Source organism: Microcaecilia unicolor, chromosome 1 (assembly GCF_901765095.1).
Source record: "Microcaecilia unicolor chromosome 1, aMicUni1.1, whole genome shotgun sequence".
NCBI lineage: Eukaryota > Metazoa > Chordata > Amphibia > Gymnophiona > Siphonopidae > Microcaecilia > Microcaecilia unicolor.
In genome coordinates, this window is record NC_044031.1 from 455,102,336 (window position 1) to 455,126,185 (window position 23,850).

At 40.1% G+C, this 23,850-nt stretch overlaps 1 protein-coding gene across 2 annotated transcripts in view; it reads right to left on the reverse strand.

Moving 5' to 3' along the window:
• The window catches only part of METTL4 (methyltransferase like 4), a 118,929-nt gene that overhangs the window by 24,645 nt on the left and 70,434 nt on the right, over positions 1–23,850 (reverse strand). For both annotated transcript variants that reach the window (XM_030190117.1, XM_030190119.1), the window contains 3 exons: positions 11,578–11,752; positions 11,288–11,394; positions 10,899–10,990 (listed from right to left, as the gene is read on the reverse strand). In XM_030190117.1, the coding sequence (XP_030045977.1) occupies positions 10,899–10,990; positions 11,288–11,394; positions 11,578–11,752 (374 nt within the window). The remainder of the gene's footprint in view (positions 1–10,898; positions 10,991–11,287; positions 11,395–11,577; positions 11,753–23,850) is intronic.

The following is a 23,850-nucleotide window of genomic DNA, read 5'->3' on the forward strand; positions in this document are numbered from 1 at the left end:
GTTCACTTATATCCCACATTTTCCCACTCATGCAGGCACAATGTGGCTTACAAACATTAAATAAAATACAGAATAGGAAAACTTAGAAGAATATACAAGGAGTATGCAGGGGGAGAAGCAACTAACAGGGTGAACTAGCAGGGTAGGAGCCAGGGAGGGTGCATCAAGCAGCGGTATAAAGTGAGGAGTAGGTCTTGGCAAAGAAGTAGGTCTTCAACAACTTCTTGAAGAGGGCGTGGTCCGCTTGAGTTTTAAGGTGTTGCGGGAGAGAATTCCAGTGCTTAGGACTCCAATAGCGGAAAGATGAGGCGAAGATCCTCTTGTACTTGACACCCTTACAGTTTGGGAAGTGAAGGTGGAGGAAGGAACGAGCAGCAGGGTTGGCATTCCTGGGCGGGAGGTCGACCTTTGTTTAGTTTTTAGATATTTGCTATATGGTATCTTTTCTTTGTACTGTTACAAATATTTAACAAAATATAGTAAAAATAAAGAAAGAACTGAAAGGAAAGGTCCTAAGAAACTTCCTTTCTGAGGGAGGTCAGAGAAAAGAGGAAAACTCTCTGGGTAAGTGAACATTATTTTGCTGTGAGATTTGGTGACCAACAGCTTGGAATAAAAAATAATTTACTGCTTTACTGAAAAATCTGTTTTAATTTCATTAAAATGGAAACATTAGTTATTAGCTTATTTCAATACTCTAAACGTCATTTGCATTAGATTAAATGTAATTGTTACAGCCTGTGGCAGCATGGCTCTGCAGCCAGGGTTGATACTCTCAGGAATACAGCCACATACAAAGGTTGTAAGTAAACAATAGCTTTATTAAGTTCAAAGTAAGTATTCTCCAAGTCTGTTCTCTCCACAGCCTGCATACTCTAACCAATCACTTGCAGCTTTACTAAAGCTCCCTTGAACCCTGACAGGTTCTACAATTCAATGTATGCTACTGTTCCCTCTTGATTCAGGGTCCCTTCCTACGCCACTGGATATGTGCTGTAACCAAAGACTGTGTCTGAAAGAGGAAATGTCTTGGCCTTGCTGATGGAATAAAGTGGTTTTAAGCATGTTTTTGGAGTCTGCTTCTGGGAGTGCTGTGTCCAGCAAAGGGCCCTTCCACGGTCAGCCGAGTTCATCCCTGCAGGAAGGCCTGAATGTGGTGGCCTGCTGACAATGGTTAACGCGCTTATAATGCTGCTTAGTAAACAGGGCCCATACTGCGTGATGGCTGTAGTGTGTACCAAGGTACTCCTTTTTTTCTGCATTAGGGGCACATTAGCACCTAACGTAGCTTAGTAGAAGGGCCCCTTAACCCTCCATAGTCCCTTTTACTAAGCAGTGCTAAAAAGCACGGGTCTTTACCAAGCACTAAAGCAAATTTTAGTACTGCAAGGAAATGGCCGATTTTTCTATTTTGCCAATAATGGTCACGGGCTAATTTTTCCATTAGCACATGGCCATTTGCGTTTGAGCACTTAACTACACCTATTTTCTAGGCGGTAAGGTCTATTTTTTAAAGCATGGGTAGCGCACGCACATGCAAAAAGTACCGTAGGACGCCGGAATGCACCCTGCAGTAGTGCTTTTTAACCTGCAATAAGCACACATTAATGTTTATCGCAGCTTAGTAAAAGGGCCCCTTATACTGTGAGTTCTCCATGGACAGAAAAACACTCACTGTACCTGAATGTACACTGCTTCAATAGCTGTCAGACTTGAAGGCAGTATAAATAAATGGGTGGGTGAGAATGGGAAGGAACGTTTTTTAAAGATCTTTTGAAAATGTAAAGCTCTGCTGTATCAAGAGTACAGATAACAAAAATAGAAGTACAAAAAACCCCCAAAACATCAAAGCCCATAAGAATAGCAGCTAAACGCAGAGGGATAGGAAGGCAATTTTTAGTCCCATCAACTTCCTGATGGAACACTTGCATAACTCATGCTACAGAGGAAACAATATCACTGAGACATCATCTTGGAATACACACTGGCCCTAGCAACAAGATGGCTGCAAGACTGTATGTTAGGCCCGAGGCATATAAAACTTCATTGGTTGCCAGTGTTCTGGCATATCCAGTTCAAGATTCTGATGTAAGCGTTTAAGCAAAAAGGGGCCCTTTTACTAACATGGCCGTCAAAAAGGGCTTTTTCCTATTTGTTTTATTTCTGGATGTATGCTGTTATCATTAGCATGTGGCCATTTTTTAAAAAATTATCGCGGGAGCACTTACCTTTTCCTATTTAGGAGGCGCTAAGGGCTCACAGATTAAGGACGTGATAATCAGTTAGCATGCCAGTGATGCCAGCAGTACACTAGCTGGTTAGCACATCCACATCCTTTCTCTGCCCTGACACACCATCTCCAAAAAACTTTAAAAAATAAATACCGTGTGCTTAGCACGTGCAAATGGCAAAACTAACATGGAACGCTTTAGCATGTTCCGCATTAGGCCATTTTTGCTGCATTAAGTTTACGTTAGGGCCTGAGACAGCTTAGTAAAAGGGCCCAAAGTAATGACACTCCATTATCTAATGCATCTAGTTTGAACATTTATCAACCAATGCGGACATTGAGATCGGAGGGTAAATATTTGTTAGATGTCCCATCTTTCCACCGGATTCACCTGCAAAATTTTCTACTGTGTGTTTTAGGCGTGCGCCCAATTTAGAATTACTGCGTGGGGCATGCGGTAACCAGGCAGTAATGCTTATTTGGTGTGCCGTGCATAGGCCCTTACGCGCCTTTGTAAAAGGGCCACTTAGGTGCTTATATTTAGGAGTTCAGCTTTTTTTTCTGAAGATCAGGCCCCAATAATGTTTAATTCAATGCTGTGGCCCTAGCACTGCCGACTTTGTTGACACAGAAAAAACCCTCCCTTGCCCTGCCCCACCCCAAGTCCCTGTTGCATCCTTCGAACACCTCACCCCTCTACAATAAACTGTCTGTACTAGGGTTGCCTCTCAGAAGAAAAAACTGCCACATGTCCTATGATTATTTCATAAACTTTACATAATAGGAATAGGCTAAGGGCCCTATCTACAAAGACACACTACAGTTTATAGTGCACACCATGTAGGTGCCCATAGGACTGTTATGGGCATCTATATAGTTAGCGTGTGCGCTAAAAATGCTAGAGCCCTTTGTAAACAGGGCCCTAATTTTTTTATGAACACATCACTCTCACCACCCTCCTAGCTAAATTTAGACGAGAATTCTGGGCACAGCATCTCAAAAAAGATAAAGTGGAATTAGAAAAGGTGCAGAGAAGGGTGACAAAAATGATAAAGGGGATGGGACGACTTCCCTATGAGGAAAGACTAAAGCAGCTAGGGCTCTTTAGCTTGGAGAAAAGGCAGCTGGGAGATATGATAGAGGTCTATAAACTAATGAGTGGAGTGGAAAGGGTAGACGTGAAGTGTCTGTTCACTCTTTCCAAAAATACTAGGACTAGGGGGCATTTGATGAAGCTACAAAGTAGTAAATTTAAAACGAATCGGAGAAAATGTTTCTTCACTTAACATGTAATTAAACTCTGGAATTCATTGCCAGAGAATGTGGTAAAGGCGGTTAGCTTAACAGGGTTTAAAAAAGGTTTGGATGGCTTCCTAAAGGAAAAGTCCATAGACCATTATTAAAATGGACTTGGGGAAACTCCACTGCTTATTTCTGGGATAAGCAGCATAAAATGGTTTGCACTTTTTGGGATCTTGCCAGGTATTTGTGACCTGGATTGGCCACTGCTGGAAACAGGATGCTGGGGTTGATGGACCTTTGGTCTGTCCCAGTATGGCAATACTTAGCTTTGGTAAAAAAAATATTAATACTCCAATTTGATATGTCCAGTGCCTTTGACATTGTTGATCATAATATCCTTCTAAACATCCTTGACCACTAAGGAATCTGTGGAACTGTGTTAGAAGGGTCCTCAGGCTTCCTAAAGTCTAGATCATACCAAGTGAAACAATCAGGTACAATTTCATCAGCATGGTCCCCTGTTTGTGGAGTGCCCCATTGCTCTCTATTGTCCCCCATCCTATTTAACATCATGTTGATTCCATTAGATAATTTACTGGGGGAAAAATGGTCTACCAACATGCATTTATGTAGACAATGTTACCATCTATATTCCATTCACTAAAGAAATAAATGAAATTACTCATATCTACAGATTATGTATCTTTCTAATGGAATCTTGAGCATCCAATATCAAATTAAAACTCAATACCGAGAAATCTAAATTCTCACTAGTTACTAATCCTCATCATGCTATAAATCTTAAATCATTTACCACTGAGAACATCACATATCCCCTTGACTCAACTACGTAAACCTTTAGAGTCACAATTGGCTAATTCCTCACTCTAGATATCCACATTTCATTCATATTCAATTCAATATGGAAATTGAGACTAAGACCATTCTTCACAAAATCAGTCTTCTGTACCCTAATTCAATACCTAGTCCTAACAAAATTTGATTACTGCAAATCTATTTTCACAGGACTTAAAGGAAATCTCCTCAAAAAACCACAAACCACTCAGAACACTGCTGCACGTCTCATATTCAGACTACCACGCTTCATCAAAGCAAACCCCTTTCTGTATAATTTAAATTGGCTACCAGTAAAAGAATATCATTCAAGCTCTATGTAACTTCATTCACAAAATTTTGTATAGTTCGGCTCCAACATACATGAACAACCTCATTGAATTACCCTCATGTAATGCCTCTAAATCATCTAGAGAATATCTTATCCTACATTTCCAGAATTGTAAGAAAGTAACCTACAAAACAAACCATACTGCTAACTTTTCATATCAAGGCACTAAAATGTGGAACTCCTTACCTAAAATCATCAAATACATCGACAATTATTTGTTATTTCAAAGTCTATTGAAAACTCACTTCTTCAGTCTTATCTTTAAGGAAATAAGAACTCTTCTCAAATAAACTCATGACATCAATTTTTACCTCTTCCCACCTCCCACTACTCCTGTCTATCCCAGTTAATCCTAGCCCTTTACCTTTTTCTTCCATATTTCAATTATCTACCTTAAATCACTAAGGGCCCCTTTTACCAAGCTGCGGCAAAAGGAGGCCTGCGCTGGCATTGGCACGTACTTTTCACATGCACTGAGGCCCCCTTTTACTGCAGTGGGCAAAAAAAGAAGTCTTGTCTTTCCTGCAGGAAATGGCTGTGCGGCAAGTAAAGCATTTGCTGTGTGGCTATTTCGGGGGGGGGGGGGGGGGGGAAGCCCTTACCGCTACCCACTGAGGTGGCAGTAAGGGCTCCTACGCTAACCAGTTACCATTAAGTTGCATTAAGGATGTGCTAGCATTTTTAGCTCCTGCTAATGATTACCACATTCTAAACATTAAGTGGCCCATAGAAACATATAGGCGACTCTAATGTTTAGAACGAACTAAAAATGCTAAGGCACCTTAGTAAACAGGGCCCTAAGTATTTAGTTACGTCTGTTCCTCACTTACATTTTACTGGTCTAACATTATATGATGTATTTTACTTTGTTAATATATTTTGAACATATTCATGCTTTTCTTATTATTATGTAAGCCACACTGAACCTGAGTTCTACTCGGGCTAATGCGGGATATAACTGTCAAAAATAAATTAACACATTTTTCAAACTTTTTACTGATTTTTAAAACATGTTTCATAGCATAAAGAAACAAACAAACAAACAAACAGTTTTACCTTAACAGGGGAAGTATAAGTTAAGTGGAATACTGGTTCTCAGAATCACATAAAGCCAACAGAAGAGTGGAAGTCACCACAAATAAGTTCCAAAGAAAACCAGTCTAAGAATATTTCACAAAACCAGGTTTATTCTTCAGATTCAACTCAAACGCAATGTATAGGTAAAACTCAATTGCAACATACAGGTAATGTTTTGTGTGTTTTGTGGAAGATTTCATTTTCCTTTTTTTTGATCTGAGAATCACATCTCACACCAGATAATGCAAAATAAAGAACAGGATCCAGGGAATCCCACAAACCAGGGGATGCAGCAGAGATGGAAGACAGAATGTGCATAAGTCAATATGCTCAATTTAAACAGGCTGCTCAGAAAGCACTGCTGGTTGTGCATTGTAAGCTATTATTCTAATAGAAAGAAGCAGCCTTAGCTAAAAACCGGACCTTGTGAAACTTACCATACCATAACAGCACTAACCTATCTGTGAAAAGGCAATACTATAAATATTGCACCAGGCCCTAAAAACACCAATATTTATTTATTTGATATACCACAAAGGGCCTCCACATGGGCATCTAGGCAGTTTACAAACATTAAAAGAAGTAATATAAAATACTAAGAAAAAAGGACAGAGTTAGACAGCAGATGTGAAGGATTCAGAAAAGAGATTGTCTTCAGCAATTTCTAGTGAAAGATAAAAACAGAACAAACAAGACTTCTACAAGATCTAGCACAGAAACTACATGCTAACAGAACACTGCACCTTGGTCACATGTGCAAAACACAGACCATTGACAAATATGAAACAAGGGACCACAGATCAGTAATAGTGATATGTAAGCAAAAACCAATCTGTAAACCTGAAGAAGTCAGACTCTGCAAATACAGCACATATATATCAGAGTTAGAAACTGAAATGCAAAACATTAGAGCTGCGAATTTCCAGACACTGACATATTCCAAATAAAATACTTTTTTCTACATTTGTTATCTGAGCATTATATTTTAACATTCGATTTGGTCCCAGTGTCTCTTTTCTGCTTTCCTCTGTTGTTTTTTCTTAACTCTTTCCACAATCTCCTGTTCTTTTCACATTTTTCTCTCTTTATGTCCACCATCCATCTTCACTCTGCATCCCTGACAAACATCTCCCCTCTGTGCCCCTGTCCCTATTCTTCCCTCATGTTCAGCATCTGCCCTCAGTCCCTATCCCAGCCCTTTTCCAGCATTGCCCCTCTAAATCCCTGTCCCTATACTTCCTCCATGCCAAGCAGCTCTTTTATGTGTCTGTGTCCTTGTCCCTCCCCTTTCTTCCTGTACAATGCACCCTCTCTCTCTCCCCGCCCCCTCAGCATCTAGGTTTGAAGATGGGTCAAGATAGGAAGATTATAAAATGAAATACTGAAGTTGGGCTTGCTAGTCACTGGTCGCCATGGCTGTTCACAAATGTGCATTTAGAGAAGCTGGGTTTCAGGGAACCTGAGAGAATAAAGTTCCTTTTTGTGTGAGACTGGAGTTTCATTTAAATTCTGTTTATGTTTACCATATCTGTGACAATAAGAGACCTTTGGTATTTTTGGCTCATAATAAAGACTTTAGCTTTGACTGACCCTGACTGCTGACTGTATCTGTGAAGGCTCCATGCCTGACTACCACATTGCTTTGTTGTGACTGATAAAAAGATGGTATAACAGATATTTAAATATACTATAAATCGACCTCTTTGAAAATGAACTAGGGCTGACTTGGGCTCCTAAATTTAGGAGGCTGAAGCAGGTGAAAACAGGGGTGGATTTAGGACAGGGGGAACAAATCTAGAAGCTCAGCACCATAGGCGGTCGGTGGCCCAACTGTTTGGGGAGGCTAAAAGGGAGTGGGGTTAGGGGTGGGGCCAGGGGTGGAGCTTAAATCCATAATTGTCTGATAACACACAGAAAAAATAAATAAATAAAAATAAAAGTCACAATTAATACCCTTTATTAAATTTAGATATTAGATATGTATCATATGTCAAAGAATAAAGTGGTTGCTCAAAGCATATTCTAAGCACAATCGCTCAACTGCAAAACACTATGCACAACTTTGTGCAAAAACACACTCAGAACCTTACTGTACCATAAATATTATACTGTGCAGAACCTAATACACCAATATACCACCCATACGGAAAATGCAGACCGTCAACAATATGAAACAAGGGATCATATCATCACAATTCTCATGTAGAGCCACAAAACACCCTAATTAATGTGGGATAAAATGCCATAAATAAGTAAATAAATAAATATAAACTTTTAATGTTGAGCACCTGATTCTCAAAGTGGACATATTCCAACCACTATAATGAAAATAAAATGATCTTTTCTACCTTTGTTGTCTGGTGACTTTTTCTGATCATGCTGGTCCAGTATCCGATTCTGCTGCTATCTGTCCTCAGTGCAGGTCAGGAAGTCATCCTCGTTAAATATCTCCCTGGCAACCCAGGACACCTCCAGCCAACCCCCCCCCCCCCCAGCAGTAAGGTAAACAAACCATAAACCAATTTCTACAACTGATTCACAAGGCTAGAGGGCTTTCACTGCAGCTCCTGCTGTGAGGATGGAGGTAAATCAACAATTTAAACCCCTCAGAGCACAGCAGGGGAGGCTTAGCCTCTCCAAGCCTCTTATACCGGGCGCCTATGCTCAGCACTATTTTCAGACTCCTAAATATGGGCAAATTTAGAAGCCTAACCTTTAAGATCCTAGATTTAGGTGAACTTTCATCTGAGAACTTATGTTTCTAAGTTTTGCTGAAAATAAAGGACAAACTTTAGAGGCATAAATGTAACCGCTCAGCTTTTTTTTTGAATACTGGCATCACTGATTACTTGAAGATACAGATTACATCTGAGGAGAGAGGCAGCCTTAATCCAAAGTTATATTTTAGATATCTGTATCATGGAAAACACGCCACCATCAAGGGATATGAACAATACAAACATCAAAGAGGTATAGTACCATTTTCAGCATCGGGTCTAAAGCTATCATAATAATTTCCAGTTTGTCAGTACTGCTAAAAATGAAAATGATGATTTCCTTTTAAATTACTTCATACATTTTTATCAGAATAACTGCAATTTATCATTGCATTTTTAACAGAAACTTGTGAAAACTTAAAGGTAGCCTATATGATAGCATCTGTGATCAGAGAGCTCACCAAAAACACTCTTGGAAGACAGAATGCAACATTAAAGTTTTCCAGCACTAATAGGTTAAACCGGAAGCAAAGCCTGCTGTTATTTGAATCAAAACCATGAGCAATAAAATTTCGCTTTAACAATTTGCATAAAGCAATTTAAGTACCTTTATAATGACATATTAAAGCTGTGAACATTAAACACAGAACATGGTTCACCAAAAACCCCTACGGCCATGATTTCATAGTTAAAGGCACTGCAGGAAACAGAATGTCTCTTTTTGATGGCTTACTTTAATTTGCATCTTGTTCTCCAATGTGAGGCAGAGAAATAAATTGATACAATCATTCATTAACAGGCTACAAGGGCATCCAAATATATTCTTTACAATAGCAGCAAGCAAGAAAATGATGGAGAATAATAATAAATACCAATGTTTCCATCTTTGCTGCTACTTAAAGCATAAAGGATGCATGCGAGTTATCACAATTTTTCCCTCAATATTACAACTTTTTTTTTTTTTCAGATTGCTGTTAACAGTCTACTAGTGTGGTTAAACTGCTCTCTGCTGACAAATTAAAGTATCGCACTTATTTAGCCCGGTACCATCACAAATCAGAAAAGCTGCACCAGTCTTCTCTTAACCTCTAGTCCATCTTTTCTCTGATTTTGGGGAAATCATTCTATTAACAGAAATCTGCAAAGATTATAAATGGTATATATTTGAGGAACCTAAATATTAAATCACCTTCTTCTGTATACAACTCAGGCATAAATTCACATGAAATGTAGTACTACGTAAGGGCAGTGTTTGGGAATTTGCTATTGAAGAAAATTAAAACTAAATAATAATTATAACAGAATAATACAATGGCAGCCACCAGCAGGATTTCCACCAAATTCCAACATCTTTTTAAATGGTGAGAAATTAACTTGTGCATGTAGCTTGGGTTTCTCCTATACATCCAAATGCCATCAAGAACACCAGTGAGAACACTCTGGTTTAAGCAGTTTCTGATCCAGAGTTACACATGAAAAAGAATGCAATTTCAAATGTGATTACACAGAAGAACATAGAGATTCATCACCACTGATTGAATAGAACGTGGTCTCTTCAAAATTCACTTAGAAAAAAAGTGAGATTTTACTCTTACTTTTCTTGGAAACCTGCTTCTCTAATTATGGGATGATTGCCCACAATGATAAGAAGTATTATTATCACTGCCACTAACTTGGCCCATACAGCAGACTGACCTTTCTGTCCTCACAACTTAAGGGCCTCTTTTAACAAACCACACTAGCGATTCCCTGTGCAGCAATGCCGATGAAGCCCGTTCACAGTAATGGGCTTTGTCAGAATTGCCGCGCTGAGAATCGCTAGCACAGTTTAGTAAAAGAGACCCTAATTAATCAGATGAGGTCTTTGAAATGAGTTTGGCTGACCCCAGCTTATTCCCCAAACCCTGGTACAATGCCACAGAACTGGACACAGACTATATTGTACTGATGTGCTGTAACTCAACATGCAGACTAAAAGGTTGTCCTTCTTTGTTAATTGTACAGCGCTGCGCAACCCTGGTAGCGCTTTAGAAATGTTAAATATTAGTAGTAGTAGTAGTAAAAGGATTCTGATTGAAGATGAGTCAAAAATCATTATCCACAATGACATCTCTAAACCCTGCTCATGACCAAAGGTTTTCCTGTGGGCATGGTTTACTGAAATAAATTTGGGGAATTTGAGATGGCTTCACTCATCTCAGATAGACTCCATAAGTCGAAAAGTCATCCTTGCACTCCCTCCCCCCAATTTATCAATTGGATTTGGGATCATCATTGTGAATCATCACCACACTAAGCCCTCTGATGAGGTAGCTAGCACCTGCTCTCCCTCAAAGCTACACAACTATTAAAACAAAAAAAGAATATTATTTCACTGGTGGGCATTTCTAGACCTCTGTACCTCTGTACCCACTCTAATGTGTGACGCTTGTCAGGAACAACATACCAGCAAGTGGAGGTTTATATGAATGGAGCATACATGGCACACTGACAATTATCTTGTGGTTGGGAAGTGGAAACGCATCTGCTTCTGTTTCCCTGTTGAAACAAGACAGAAAAATGTATGTCATATTTCTTTTAAAGGATGCTGTCATATTCTAATTTACTCTCCCAAGAGAACAATCTCATGAAAGAAAAATGCCACTGTGCAGAAGCCATTTAGTTGTTTTCACATCAACACAGTCTTTCATAATTGAAGTACAACTGATTTCCAAAACTCCTGCAAAATCATCTGTACCAAACAGATTAGAATGTTTTCTGGTGGTGTAAGAGGAACATTTACAAAAGGTGCAAAAAGATACAGTGCCTTAAGTTAGAAAAGTATGTGTGCCATACCTTGACGGTGAGTCTGTGCTTCGTCTAACCCTCCCCAACACGAGAACTTCATAAGGTTTCTTGTGCAGGGAATCTAATGGAAACACAAATTCCCCAGCTCTGGTAATCTGCAACAAAAGGAATTTGTCAGGAAAAATTTCATATTTAAAAGTCAGGCACAGAAAAATAATTCTCTTTCAATTATAGTTTAATATTTCATCTGAAAACTATGAAATTTTGCTTCTGAGAAAGTCAAGAAGACATAAGGCATATGCATACAAAAAGACAAAAAAAATAGCTTAGGAGCTTACTTTAACCCAATGCCATTCAGCCAGAACTTCCACAGACCAATGAGGCAAAAGATCATTCTTAACAAACTGCAGGTGTTTCTGTCTGTTTGTCACCCAGGTCACCACAAGACAATCTGCAGCTGCCAGCTCTGGAATGGGAATCTGTTTGATTTGCCATGAAGACAAATGGCCATATCTATAATAATGTATTTAAAAACATATTAGCAAACAAATACCAGGGAAACTCATCACTGTGAGAGGCTCTACAAACCCCGCAAACCTATTATTATTACCCTGCAAACCTATTAATTTTATTAAGGAACAACTCCTGTTTTTATACAACCTATTAAAATGATCCACAAGTGAGACAACAGTGACATCTAGTGGCCAACTACATATTTGTATCAGATTTGCAGCTAACCCTTTTTGTTTTTACCAATTTTAGAGGCCCTTTTATTTATGTATTTAGTTATTTACAAAACCTTGATATAATGCAAAAGGCCAGAGTTGGCTACCATGTGGTTTACTAAGCTGTGGCCTCCAGTATCAGTAGCTTGGGGCTTTCCCATGTGCTGAGGCCACGTTTAGCATGGCTGTAAAATGGCTGCATTTCCTATTTCCCCTATTGATGGCTACATGTTAATTTCCCCATTAGCGTGTAGTCATTAGCATGGGAGCACTTACTGACATCTATTTTCTAGGCAGTAAGGGCTCCTGTGCTAATCACACACTAATCAGATGGTGCGCGTCAACATAGCTACGCTAACTGATTAACACTAGGCATGCCTACTCTCTGCCCCCAAAACACGTTCCCAGCACTAAAACAAAAAAAAACAAAAACAAAGCACCACGGTAGTGCTTTTTACCCTGTGGTAAACACGTGTTAGTGCTTAGTAAAAGGGCCTCTTAGTTTGTATAATTATTCAGTTACAAACTAAAAATCCAATTTTATGCACAACTGATTTAACCACAAATATAAAAACGGGATTTCTCTGTACAGACGTCTAGCGGGATGCAATTTTCATAGTAAGCAACAGCCCCAGTGTTGCACTGTTTAGATATTTCAAAAACATAAAGTTACTTTAAACAAATCCCCCCAATATTCAGCAGGCCAGGCAGCATGGTGGCACTGACCCTGGATATTCAATGCCGGGCTGTTTTCGGTGACCAGCATTCAATATCTGGTTTTTTTTTGGGCGCCTCTAACTTAACCAGTTATGTGAATATTTAGCACTGACCGGTTAAGTTAATAGCTGGCAAAGATACGACTGCTATTTATGCAGTCCCATTTGCCCACTAAACTTAGCCGACCAGCGCTTGAATTTTATTTATTTACTTATTTATTTGAAAAATGTATAACCCGCACATCTACAATACTGAGCAGGGAACAATATACATTCACAGTAATTAGACAATTTTCAGACATACATCATAATCAAATCTGCATTATCACTGTACAAGAGGTTTGAAATTTACTCTTAAAAGGGGATCTCAAAAGCTTGCTGAAAAACAACATTTTTTAGAGCTTTTTTGAATTTGCCTACACTGTGTAAGGCTCAGAGATGGTCTGGCAAAGAATTCCACGGTCTAGGTCCAGCGATATGGAAAAACAGTCTTGAAAGAGGGAACATCGAGCAGATTAGAGGATGCAGACCTCAAAGACCTAGAAGGCTGATGTATATTCAGACTTGCTAAGATTATCAGTAGAGGAGTGTGGTAGCCGTGTTAGTCCACTCTTAAGGTCATCAATAGAAATCAAACAAAATAAAACATGGAAAAGAAAATAAGATGATACCTTTTTTATTGGACATAACTTAATACATTTCCGATCTGACGAAGAAGGGCAACCTTCGTAAGCTAATCAAGAAATGTATTAAGTTATGTCCAATAAAAAAGGTATCATCTTATTTTCTTTTCCATGTTTTATTTTGTTTGATTTCTATTGATAACCTTAAGATTATCAGTGAAATTTTGTTGGTTATCACCTTAAAACACCAACAGTAGAATCTTATCTTGCACTCTGTAGGCAATAGGAAACCAATGAAGAAACAAAAACAGGAGCAATATGTTTGGAAAGATTTGTTTCCAGAAGAGCAAGTGCTGCAGCGTTTTGTGCAATCTGTAATGATTATAGAACGTATTTTGCTGAACCTAACAATAATGCATTACAGCAATCAAAGTGAAGCATTACTATACTTTGAACCACTAGACAAAACTTCTCAGAAGATAAATAATCCTTCAGCCTTCATACAACTCTTAGTTTGAAAAAGGTAGTACTAATCATCTTGGCTACCTGCAATTTCATATTCGCGATATAGCCGGTTAGTCACTATACACGTGAGGGATAGGGATGCTGGCATATCCACTTACACTAGTGCTGACCGATTCGGCCAAAATGTTTTCAATTCCATTCAAATCTTTAAGGATACTATGGAACCGAGTAGATTAGGTGTGTTATATTTATGTGAAGTTGTGAACTGAATATGGTGTGTAGGCTCATAGGAGCCAACTTTTCAAAATTATTGGGGGTGCTAAGCCCAATGGAAATAACCCCTCCCTGGACACATACAAGGAATTTTCTCAATATTGGGGGTGCTCAAGCACCCACAGCACCCACAGAGTCGGCTCCAATGTGTAGGCTTACAATATAAAACTGTAAAGTAGACATACTAGACAACTAGAGAGAGTTTTCACAACATTGTGCTTCTCATTGTTTTTTTTCTCTTTTTATTTATAAAGTTTAACACACAAAACTCGAACAAGTTAAGGTAACCAAAAAAAAATGATAACGTTTACTGCAAATAGAAAATAATAAGTTGCTAATTTGCTATACCAAAAAAAAAGAGCTGGAATATTCAATAGGCCTAAACTAATGATTTACTTATGGCTTATTCTGTGTCTGTCTGTCTCTGATGTACAGGTAAGCCTAGTAGGCCTAATCAATAATTTTAATAACAAATTTAACCTTATAGTTTGTCTAATAGCAAATTAAGGGCCCTGTTTACTAAGCTGCATTATACTACTACTACTACTTAGCATTTCTATAGCGCTGCCAGGGTTACGCAGCGCTGTACAAGTTTAAACATGGGGAAGGACAGTCCCTGCTCAAGAGAGCTTACAATCTAAAGGTAAAAACTATGTAGTCAGTGTAGGTATCAGGAATGGGAAGGTGGTTAGGCACCAAAAGCAAGGGAGAAGAGATGGGCCTTGAGTAAGGACTTGAAAATGGGCAGGGAGGGAGCATGGCGTATGGGCTCAGGAAGTCTGTTCCAGGCATAAGGTGATGCGAGGCAGAAGGGGCGGAGTCTGGAGTTAGCGGTGGTGGAGAAGGGTACAGAAAGGAGTGATTTGTCCTGAGAGCGGAGGTTACGGGTGGGAACATATGGGGAGAGGAGGGTAGAGAGGTAATGGGGGGCTGCAGATTGAGTGCACTTGAAGGTCAATAGGAGAAGCTTGAACTGTATACGGTAGCGGATCGGGAGCCAGTGAAGCGACTTGAGGAGAGGGGTGATATGAGAGTATCGGTTCACGCGGTAGATAAGACGTGCGGCGGAATTTTGGACAGATTGAAGGGGGATAGGTGGCTAAGCAGGAGGCCAGCGAGGAGAAGGTTGCAATAGTCAAGACGAGAGGTAACGAGCGAGTGGACGAGGGTTCGGGTGGTCTTAGGCGTGTTAGTGTTTTTAATGCACATTAACAATATACGCACGTTAACCATGTATGCGCCTACAATATCCCTATAGGTGCCTACACAGTTAACGCGTTAATTGTAGGCGTATTAAAAACGCTAACGCGACTTAGTAAACATGGCCCTAATTACTAAAAGTCAGTCGATATATGAAATCTAAATTATGAGTATTTCACCAATTTAGCAGAGTAAAACTTAAGAACATAACATAAGAACAGTAATACAGGGTCAGACCAATGGTCCATATAGCCCAGTATTCTGTTTCCAACAGTGGTCAAGCCAGGTCACGTGTACCTGGCAGAAATCCAAATACTAGCAACATTCTATGCTACCAATCCCAGCACAAGCAGTGGCTTCCCCGTGTCTATCTCAATAGCAGACTATGGACTTTTCCTCCAGGAACTTGTGCAAACCTTTTTTAAACCCAGATACACTAACCTCTGATACCACATGCCCTGGCAATGACTTTCAGAGCTTAACTATTTGTTGAGTGAAAAAATATTTCTTCCTATTTGTATTAAAAGTATTTCCACGTAACTTCATTGAGTATCTCCTAGTCACTGTACTTTTTGAAAGAGTAAAAAAATTGATTCGTTTTTACACCTTCTACATCACTCAGGGGTCCTTTTACAAAGGCGTGCTGAAAAATGGCTTGCTGTAGTGTAGGCGCGGGTTTTGGGCGTGTGCAGAATCATTTTGCAGTGCACCTGTCAAAAAGCCCTCTTTTTTCCCCCGAAAATGGACATGCAGCAAAATCAAAATTGCTGCGCGTCCATTTTGGGTCTGCGACCTTACCGCCAGCCATAGACCTAGCGGTAAAGAATTTGGGCAGTAATGACCTACATGCATCAGATGCCACTTGGCGTGCGTCTGCTTCGTGCATCAGAAAAGAAAAAATATTTTTCGGATGCGCACCAAAAATGAAATTACCGCAAGAGACACGTGGTAGTCAGGCAGTAACTCCATTTTGGCGTGTAGGCACCTACGCGGCTTAGTAAAAGGGGCCCTCAGGATTTTGTAGACCTCAATCATATCTCTTTTCCAAGCTGAAGAGCACTAACCTCCTTAAACTCCTCATATGAAATGAGTTCCATCCCCTTTATCATTTTGGTTGCTCTTCTTTGAACCTTTTTTAATTCCGCTATATATTTTTTTGAGATATGGAGAACAGAATTGAACATAATATTCAAAGTTAGTTCACAAAATGGAGCGATAAAGAGGCATTATAGTATTCTTGGTTTTATTTGCCATCCCTTTCCTAACAATTCCTAGCATCCTGTTTGCTTTTTTGGCTACCGCCACACATTGGACAGAAGCTTTCAGTGCACTGACTATCAATAGAAATCAAACAAAATAAAACATGGAAAAGAAAATAAGATGATACCTTTTTTATTGGACATAACTTAATACATTTCTTGATTAGCTTTCGAAGGTTGCCCTTCTTCGTCAGATCGGAAATAAGCAAATGTGTTAGCTGACAGTGTATATAAGTGAAAACATTCAAGCATTACCATGACAGTCTGACAGGGTGGGAGGATGGGGGTGGGTAGGAGGTATGCATGACATGCTTTGATGTCCCCATGCTGACTCCCAAGGAGGACCCTAGCATTAGTTAACTATATTTTGGATTATTCTTCCCAATGCGCATCACTTTGCATTGTCCACATTAATTTTCATCTGCTATTTGGATGCCCAGTCTTCCAATTTCCTATGGTCTTCCTTCCATTTTTCACAGCCCGCATCTGTTTTAACCACTTTTTTTTTTAAATAAAAAATTTTTATTGAAATTTTATGAGCTTACAAGACCACCCCCCCTTCACAACGGGATCACTCCCAGACAAAACATACTAATCAATTTCAAATTCACTGGCAAAAGTAACATTACAATGTACTTTATATAGTATCAAAACTTCATGAGTGCATAGCAAACCTGTCAGGAATCTTTAACTAAAACTCCCCCCTCCCCTCCCCCTTCCCCCTCCACAAGCCAAACCAGCCTTCAAAGAAAAATATTAATATTAGTATTAAACGTAACATGATGGGTGTTCCATAACAGCTCCTTACCAAGATAACAAAAGAAAAAAAAAAGAAAGAATAGAAGAAAATAAATAAATCAGCATCCGCTACTGAACCCTGCAACACTCGGAATCTACTACCATCCTGTGACCCCCTGGGGGATCGATGGACTCAACATAGAATGTTTTGCCATGACATCATGTGTTTTAACCACTTTGAATAGTTTTGTATCATCTGCAAATTTAATCACCTCACTTGCCATTCTGATTTCCAGATCGTTTATAAACATGTTAAATAGCACTGGTCCCAGTACAGATCCCTGTGGCACTCCACAATTCACCCTCCTCCACTGAAAAAAAAATGGGCACTTAACCCTCCTATCCTTTGTTTTTTGTCCAATAACCAATTCCTAATCCACAACAGAGCGTTGCTTCTTATCCCGTGAGTCTAATTTTCTTAGGAGTTTCTCATAAGGAACTTTGTCAAATGCTTTTGGAAAATCTAGATATACTACATCAACTGGCTCACCTTCACCGACATGTTTATTCATGCCTTCAAAGAAATGAAGCAAATTGGTAAGGCAATACTTCCCTTGGTTACAGTAAGTAGCAGGTCCCTAACACAAGTGAATACATACCTAACATCAAAATCTCTTTTGGGAAGTACAAACTCCCCCTCAAATCACAAGTCAGGAACCTTGGAATACAGTTAGATTCGACACTTACTCTGATTCCCCAAATCCAAGCAACCTTCAAGAGCTGCTTCTACTATTTGTGACAACTACGCTGCCTCTCTCGTTACACAGAGAAGGTAAATCTTATCCCAGTTGTGCATGCCATGATAACATTGACTGGATTACTGTAATACACTAAACATTGGTCTGACTACAAATGGCCTGCACCAGCTCCAACTGATTCAGAATGCTGCAGCAAGACTAATAAAAGGTTGCAAGCGACGTGACCACATCACACCATTTTTACAAAAACGTCACTGGCTACCAGTACAATACAGGGCTAAATTTAAAACTCCATATCTGATCTTCAAGGCCCTTAAAGGAAATGGCCCGAGTACCTGAAGAATAGGATGATCCTCTACATACCTCCAAGGATACTAAGGTGCTCCCAAGGAGTATCCCTAACCAAAAGACATTACAACACGCAAGTGAGCCTTCTGTGGAGTAGCCCCCACACTCTGGAATGCACTCTCTGAAAGGCTCCGCTTAACACAAGGTTATCTCTACTTCAGGAAGCAGGTGAAAACTTGGCTTTTCAACCAGGTCTTTAATGGAAGAAGTAACTAACTTGTTAGTCTCACTCACACACACAAGGAGTGACACGGGCTGCACATACTGCAGCGGGATATGTTTTATACACTCCTACCCTAGCTGAGATAATATTTAACCATCTCTCTGACTTCATGTGCACCTTTCTTTAAATTAGTCACCTTATTTTCTAACTCCTCTTATGCTCTTACCTATCTATATGTTCCATCTTTGCTTATACCCTACACTGTCAATTAAAATGTTCTTACTACGTATTGGGTTGGCATTGTAAGTAGTATACTATGCCATAGTTTGTATTGTTATTTGAATGTTTTTACTGCTGTAATTGTCTATTGCTCATGTTTGATTTATTCTTATTGTACACCACCTTGAGTGAATTCCTTCAAAAAGGCGGTAAATAAATCCTAATAAATAAACAAATAATAAAAAAACAAGGCCTAGCTGTAATATGAACTCTTAGTGTGAGCAGTTTTACATAATGTCAAAAGGAAAGTTAGGTTGGGTACATTTTCCAGTTTTTATGGAGAAAAATCAATTTGTCCACTTTGAACAGCTTCAGACAATTGCATCCTGTAGATATAAATTTGTACAGCTGCAGAAAAATGATTTCTGACAACACAGAAATTGCTGGCATACACAGAAACTTCCGTGTATACCAGGAACTAAAAACATCACCACCAGTTTTCAATGTTTCTTCATGTTTATAGCAGGCAAGTTCTGTACTACATCTGATTTGAACATCGCTGTCACAGTCTGATTGTGATTGGAGGTCTGGCTTTCTTAGCTGCAACATTGGTATCTTTCACTGTTTCCCAGAAACTGCGTTTATGTTGAAGCTTATCCACATCCTGTGTTCTAAGATCTGGAATGGCCAATGATGTGTGATCAACCTCCACAGAGGCTGTGCTGACTGGCAACTGTACATCAGTGGTTTGCATTTTTACGATCTCTTGAGTTGCGACTGCAATGACATCTGATACTTCACCATAGGTTGAGTTGAATCTCAGATCCAGGAATCTGCTTAACCTATATGAATTATCAAATAATATATCTTGAAATCTATGCAGTAAACTTTTCTCCAGCTCTTCTTTCAAGCCAAAGATAACTTTCAAGTTTGCTGATTGTGTTTCTTCAGTAACAGAGTCTAGGTGCAGCTTTCTTTGTAGTTTTATTGCTGTTGCTTATTAAAGCTAAGCCAGTAGGTTGCTGCACTTCACAACATAATGCAAGTACTGTTTCAATATGTTTTCACGTCAGCAATAAGTTGCTTCACTGGCATTCTCAGCATTTCTGTCAGCAATGAGATTCTTCATTGGCATTCCCAGCATTTCTTGAGCAGTTTTCAAACTTCCAGTGAGTATAGTGCTGATATATTGATTGATTGCTGATATATTGATTGCTAGATGAGACCGCAGCCCATATTCCACACATAACTGCAGAGTGTGTCTGAAGCAGCTATGGTGAGCAGTACAGATTCCTTTTCGAATAAGTTTCCCAACAGCTTTTTTCATTGACATGGCATTATCAGTAATAACTGCAAAAACTTTGCCTTCTAACTTCCATTTCTTCACTGCACTTTCCACGGCATCTGCCATATTGTCACCTGTGTGTGTCTCTAGCAAGTGCTACATACCCCAGCACAACATTTATTGCATGGAAGTCATCATCTATGCCATGTGATGTGACTGTAATATAAGCCTCCATGGTTCGGGAGGACCAGAGGTCAGTGGTAATGCTTAGGTAGCTCACACGTTGAAGCTGACTCAAAATGTAGATGGTAATTTCATCATATTTATCATCAGTCATTCTACCTAAAGTTTGACGTGATAGACCATATAAACTCTATTGACAGCCTGAGAATCGGCCAAAAAGCCTTATGTGATAATGTCATTGATGGAGAGGCTTGGAAACCTCACAGGCAAAGTTCAGTATAAAGTAAAAAGAAAACTTTATTGGTGGAAAATAATTAAAGCAAGACAGTCTGTTCTTCTCACAGGCTCACTTTCTCTTTGGCAACAATCACCATTACTCCCTTCTTTCTTAACACTTCGAGCTTCTTCAATATAGTTCCAGTTACTCATAAATCCAGTTCTGGCTCCAACTAAGTCACTCAGGATCTGGGTCTTCACAGATAAATAAAAGCACTCTTTTACCATTTGCTGTTCTCATGCAATCCCTGGGCATCTAAAGGGTGCAAACCTCTAAGCCAGGGGCACTCCTGACTTCCCTGGGATTCTCCCACAGGTACTGCAGCCCAGCTTTAGGCGACGGCACAAGGCCTCACATCATTAGTGCTACCAAGCTTGACAGAAGCGTGACAGATTGCTGAGGCCATGAGCTCATCTAACAAGCCCATGATTCAAGACCTCTCTCAGGCCCTGCAGCGGCAGCAGAGTCAGTTACAACATCTCTCCAGAGTTTTGCAAGACATTTGTACACAGCTTGCAGCCCTGAGTGGTTCAACATGGCCAGGTCCAAGTCCTTCTGGTCTGGCAATTCAGCCTGTGGCTACATCTATGATTTGGGTTCCTGATCCCCCGCAATTCGACGGGAACTCCAGAGCCTGTCAAGGATTTTTGAATCAGTGCCAGATGCATTTTGACTTAAAGCTGGCCAACTTCCCTTCCGATCAGGTTAAGGTCACCTATATAGTCTCACTCTTGTCCGGGCAAGCCTTGGGCTGGGCTTCGCCCCTATGGGTACAACAGGATCCAGTCCTCTCCAACTTACAAACCTTTCTGATATGTTTTCATCTACTCTTCGATAAGCCCGGACGACCTTCTTCAGCGGCTAACAACCTTCTTCACCTCCAGCAAGGCTCTCTCACCATTGAGGCCTACTCCGTTTGTTTCTGAACCCTGGCCTCAGATCTTCGATGGAATCAAGAAGCCCTAGTGGCCAGAAGGATCTGGCAGGAAGGATTAAGGATGAACTCAATGGACGAGATCTTTCCACTACCCTGGAAGAGCTTATCACACTGTGTATAAGGAGGAAAAGGAACTCTCTCATCGATTCCCATGGCTGGCTCACTGATTTCAGCAACCCTTGTCTTCTGCTCTCCTGCCAGCAAAATCACCGAGGAACCCATGGTGATGGGTCGCTATCGTCTCTCCGAGGAAGAAAGGAATTGCCAGTGAACACACATCTCTGCCTATATTGTGGAGAATCGGGGCAGTTTGTTACTAAATGTCCACATAAACAGGGAAACAGGCAGGCCTAGAGCTCTCAGGAGAAGTGACTCTAGGCCTGCTTCCCTCATCCCCAACCTCCTTATGTGTCCTCCCAGTCATTCTGTGGTGGAACACTTGTCAGATCACCGTTTTGGCTCTCATCGATTCAGGAGCCACCGAGAATTTCATCAATGGGAACCTGGTCCAGCAATATTGGATCCCGGTAGCATCTTTAACCTCTGCCTTAAATATTTCCTCTATTCTTGGCGATCCCTTAGCCGGTCTGATAACCTCCACCTCTGCTTCTCTTTCCCTTCAAGCGGGAACTCTGCATCACGAGACCATCCAATTTTACATTCTACCTAAATCCATTCACCCATTAGTGTCAAGGCTCCCCTGGCTACAATCACACTCTCCATGGATCGATTGGAGCACCAATGAGATCACAGTCTGGGGACCATCGTGTTTCCATTCCTGTTTAATACCAGTCCGCCTGGTGATGGTGGCACTTCCTGGTGAGTGGCTCTTACCTTGTGGCCTTCCTGTGATTTACCAGGATTTTGCTGATGTCTTCAGCAAGAAACAGGTCCTGACCCTTCCACCGCATTGGGAATTCGATTGCGCTATCAACCTTTTACCAGGAAAATGGCATGTCTATACCCTCTCTCAACATGAACTACAGGCCATGACCGAATACATCCAAGAAAACTTACAAAAAGAGTTCATTCGAACGTCTATTTCCTCGGCCAGTGAGGAAGATGAGTGGAAGACGGCATTTAATATTCACGAAGGACACTATAAATACCTAGTCATGCCCTTTGGACTCTGCCGTGTTCCAACATTTCATGAATGAGACCTTCAGAGACCATCTCTACACCTGTGTTATCTATCTAGATGATATCCTGATATTCTCCGCCTCTCCTTCAGAACATACTTAGCATGTCCGGACTGTCCTTCGGTGACTCAGAGACAGCGGCTTATATGCCAAATTGGAGAACTGTGCTTTCCATCAAAAGACTATACCCCAGATTGCTTAAGATTCAGCACTGTATGTCACATATTCATAAAATATATAATCTTGGAAGACCATTGAGGTCAGAAGGAGAGTTAAATCTATCAAATCCTACACTAAGCAAAGTGCATTTTGAAGTACATTCTCTATTGCTGGTCCACATGAATGGTATTGGTTATCATCACATTAAGGCGAAAGACAGACACTACAGCTTGTAAAAAACAACTTATGATGGTTTATTTATTTTTAAAACATTTGGAATATGAGAGGCAATTATCCACAAAGGTTTTTTTTTTTTTTAAGAAATTTGGATTGGATATGCGAGGTGGTTACTTTGTGGAATCCATGAGCTCATCATGCGCAGTTTAGATAGGACAAGAGGAATAAAGAGACAGGAGTTGTTTGATGGCAGTGCCTTAGATGTTGTCAATTGTTGGTAAATGAATTAAAAGTGACAATGGTGTTTTAGTCTGATTTTATATTTGAGTATGTTTAGTTTGTGATACACTTTCATTAAGATGGAATATGTATAAATGGATAAACTATTTTAAAGAACCTATAAAACTAAAAGTACCAGCATTTATATGTGGAAGCTCCCAAGTGATGTCACTCATTTTCTACTTATAGTTTTGCAAAATCTTTGCTCCCACTACTACTTAACATTTCTACAGCGCTACTAGGGTTATGCAGTGCTGTACAGTTTAACAAAGAAGGCCAGTCCCTGCTCGAAGGAGCTTACAATCTAAAGGACGAAATGTCAAGTTGGGGCAGTCAAGATTTCCTGATTAGAGGTGTAGTGGTTAGGTGCCGAAGGCGACATTGAAGAGGTGGGCTTTGAGCAAGGATTTGAAGATGGGCAGGGAAGGGGCCTGGCGTATGGGCTCAGGGAGTTTATTCCAAGCATGGGGTGAGTACTGTACAGTGGGGGAAATAAGTATTTGATCCCTTGCTGATTTTGTAAGTTTGCCCACTGACAAAGACATGAGCAGCCCATAATTGAAGGGTAGGTTATTGGTAACAGTGAGAGATAGCACATCACAAATTAAATCCGGAAAATCACATTGTGGAAAGTATATGAATTTATTTGCATTCTGCAGAGGGAAATAAGTATTTGATCCCCCACCAA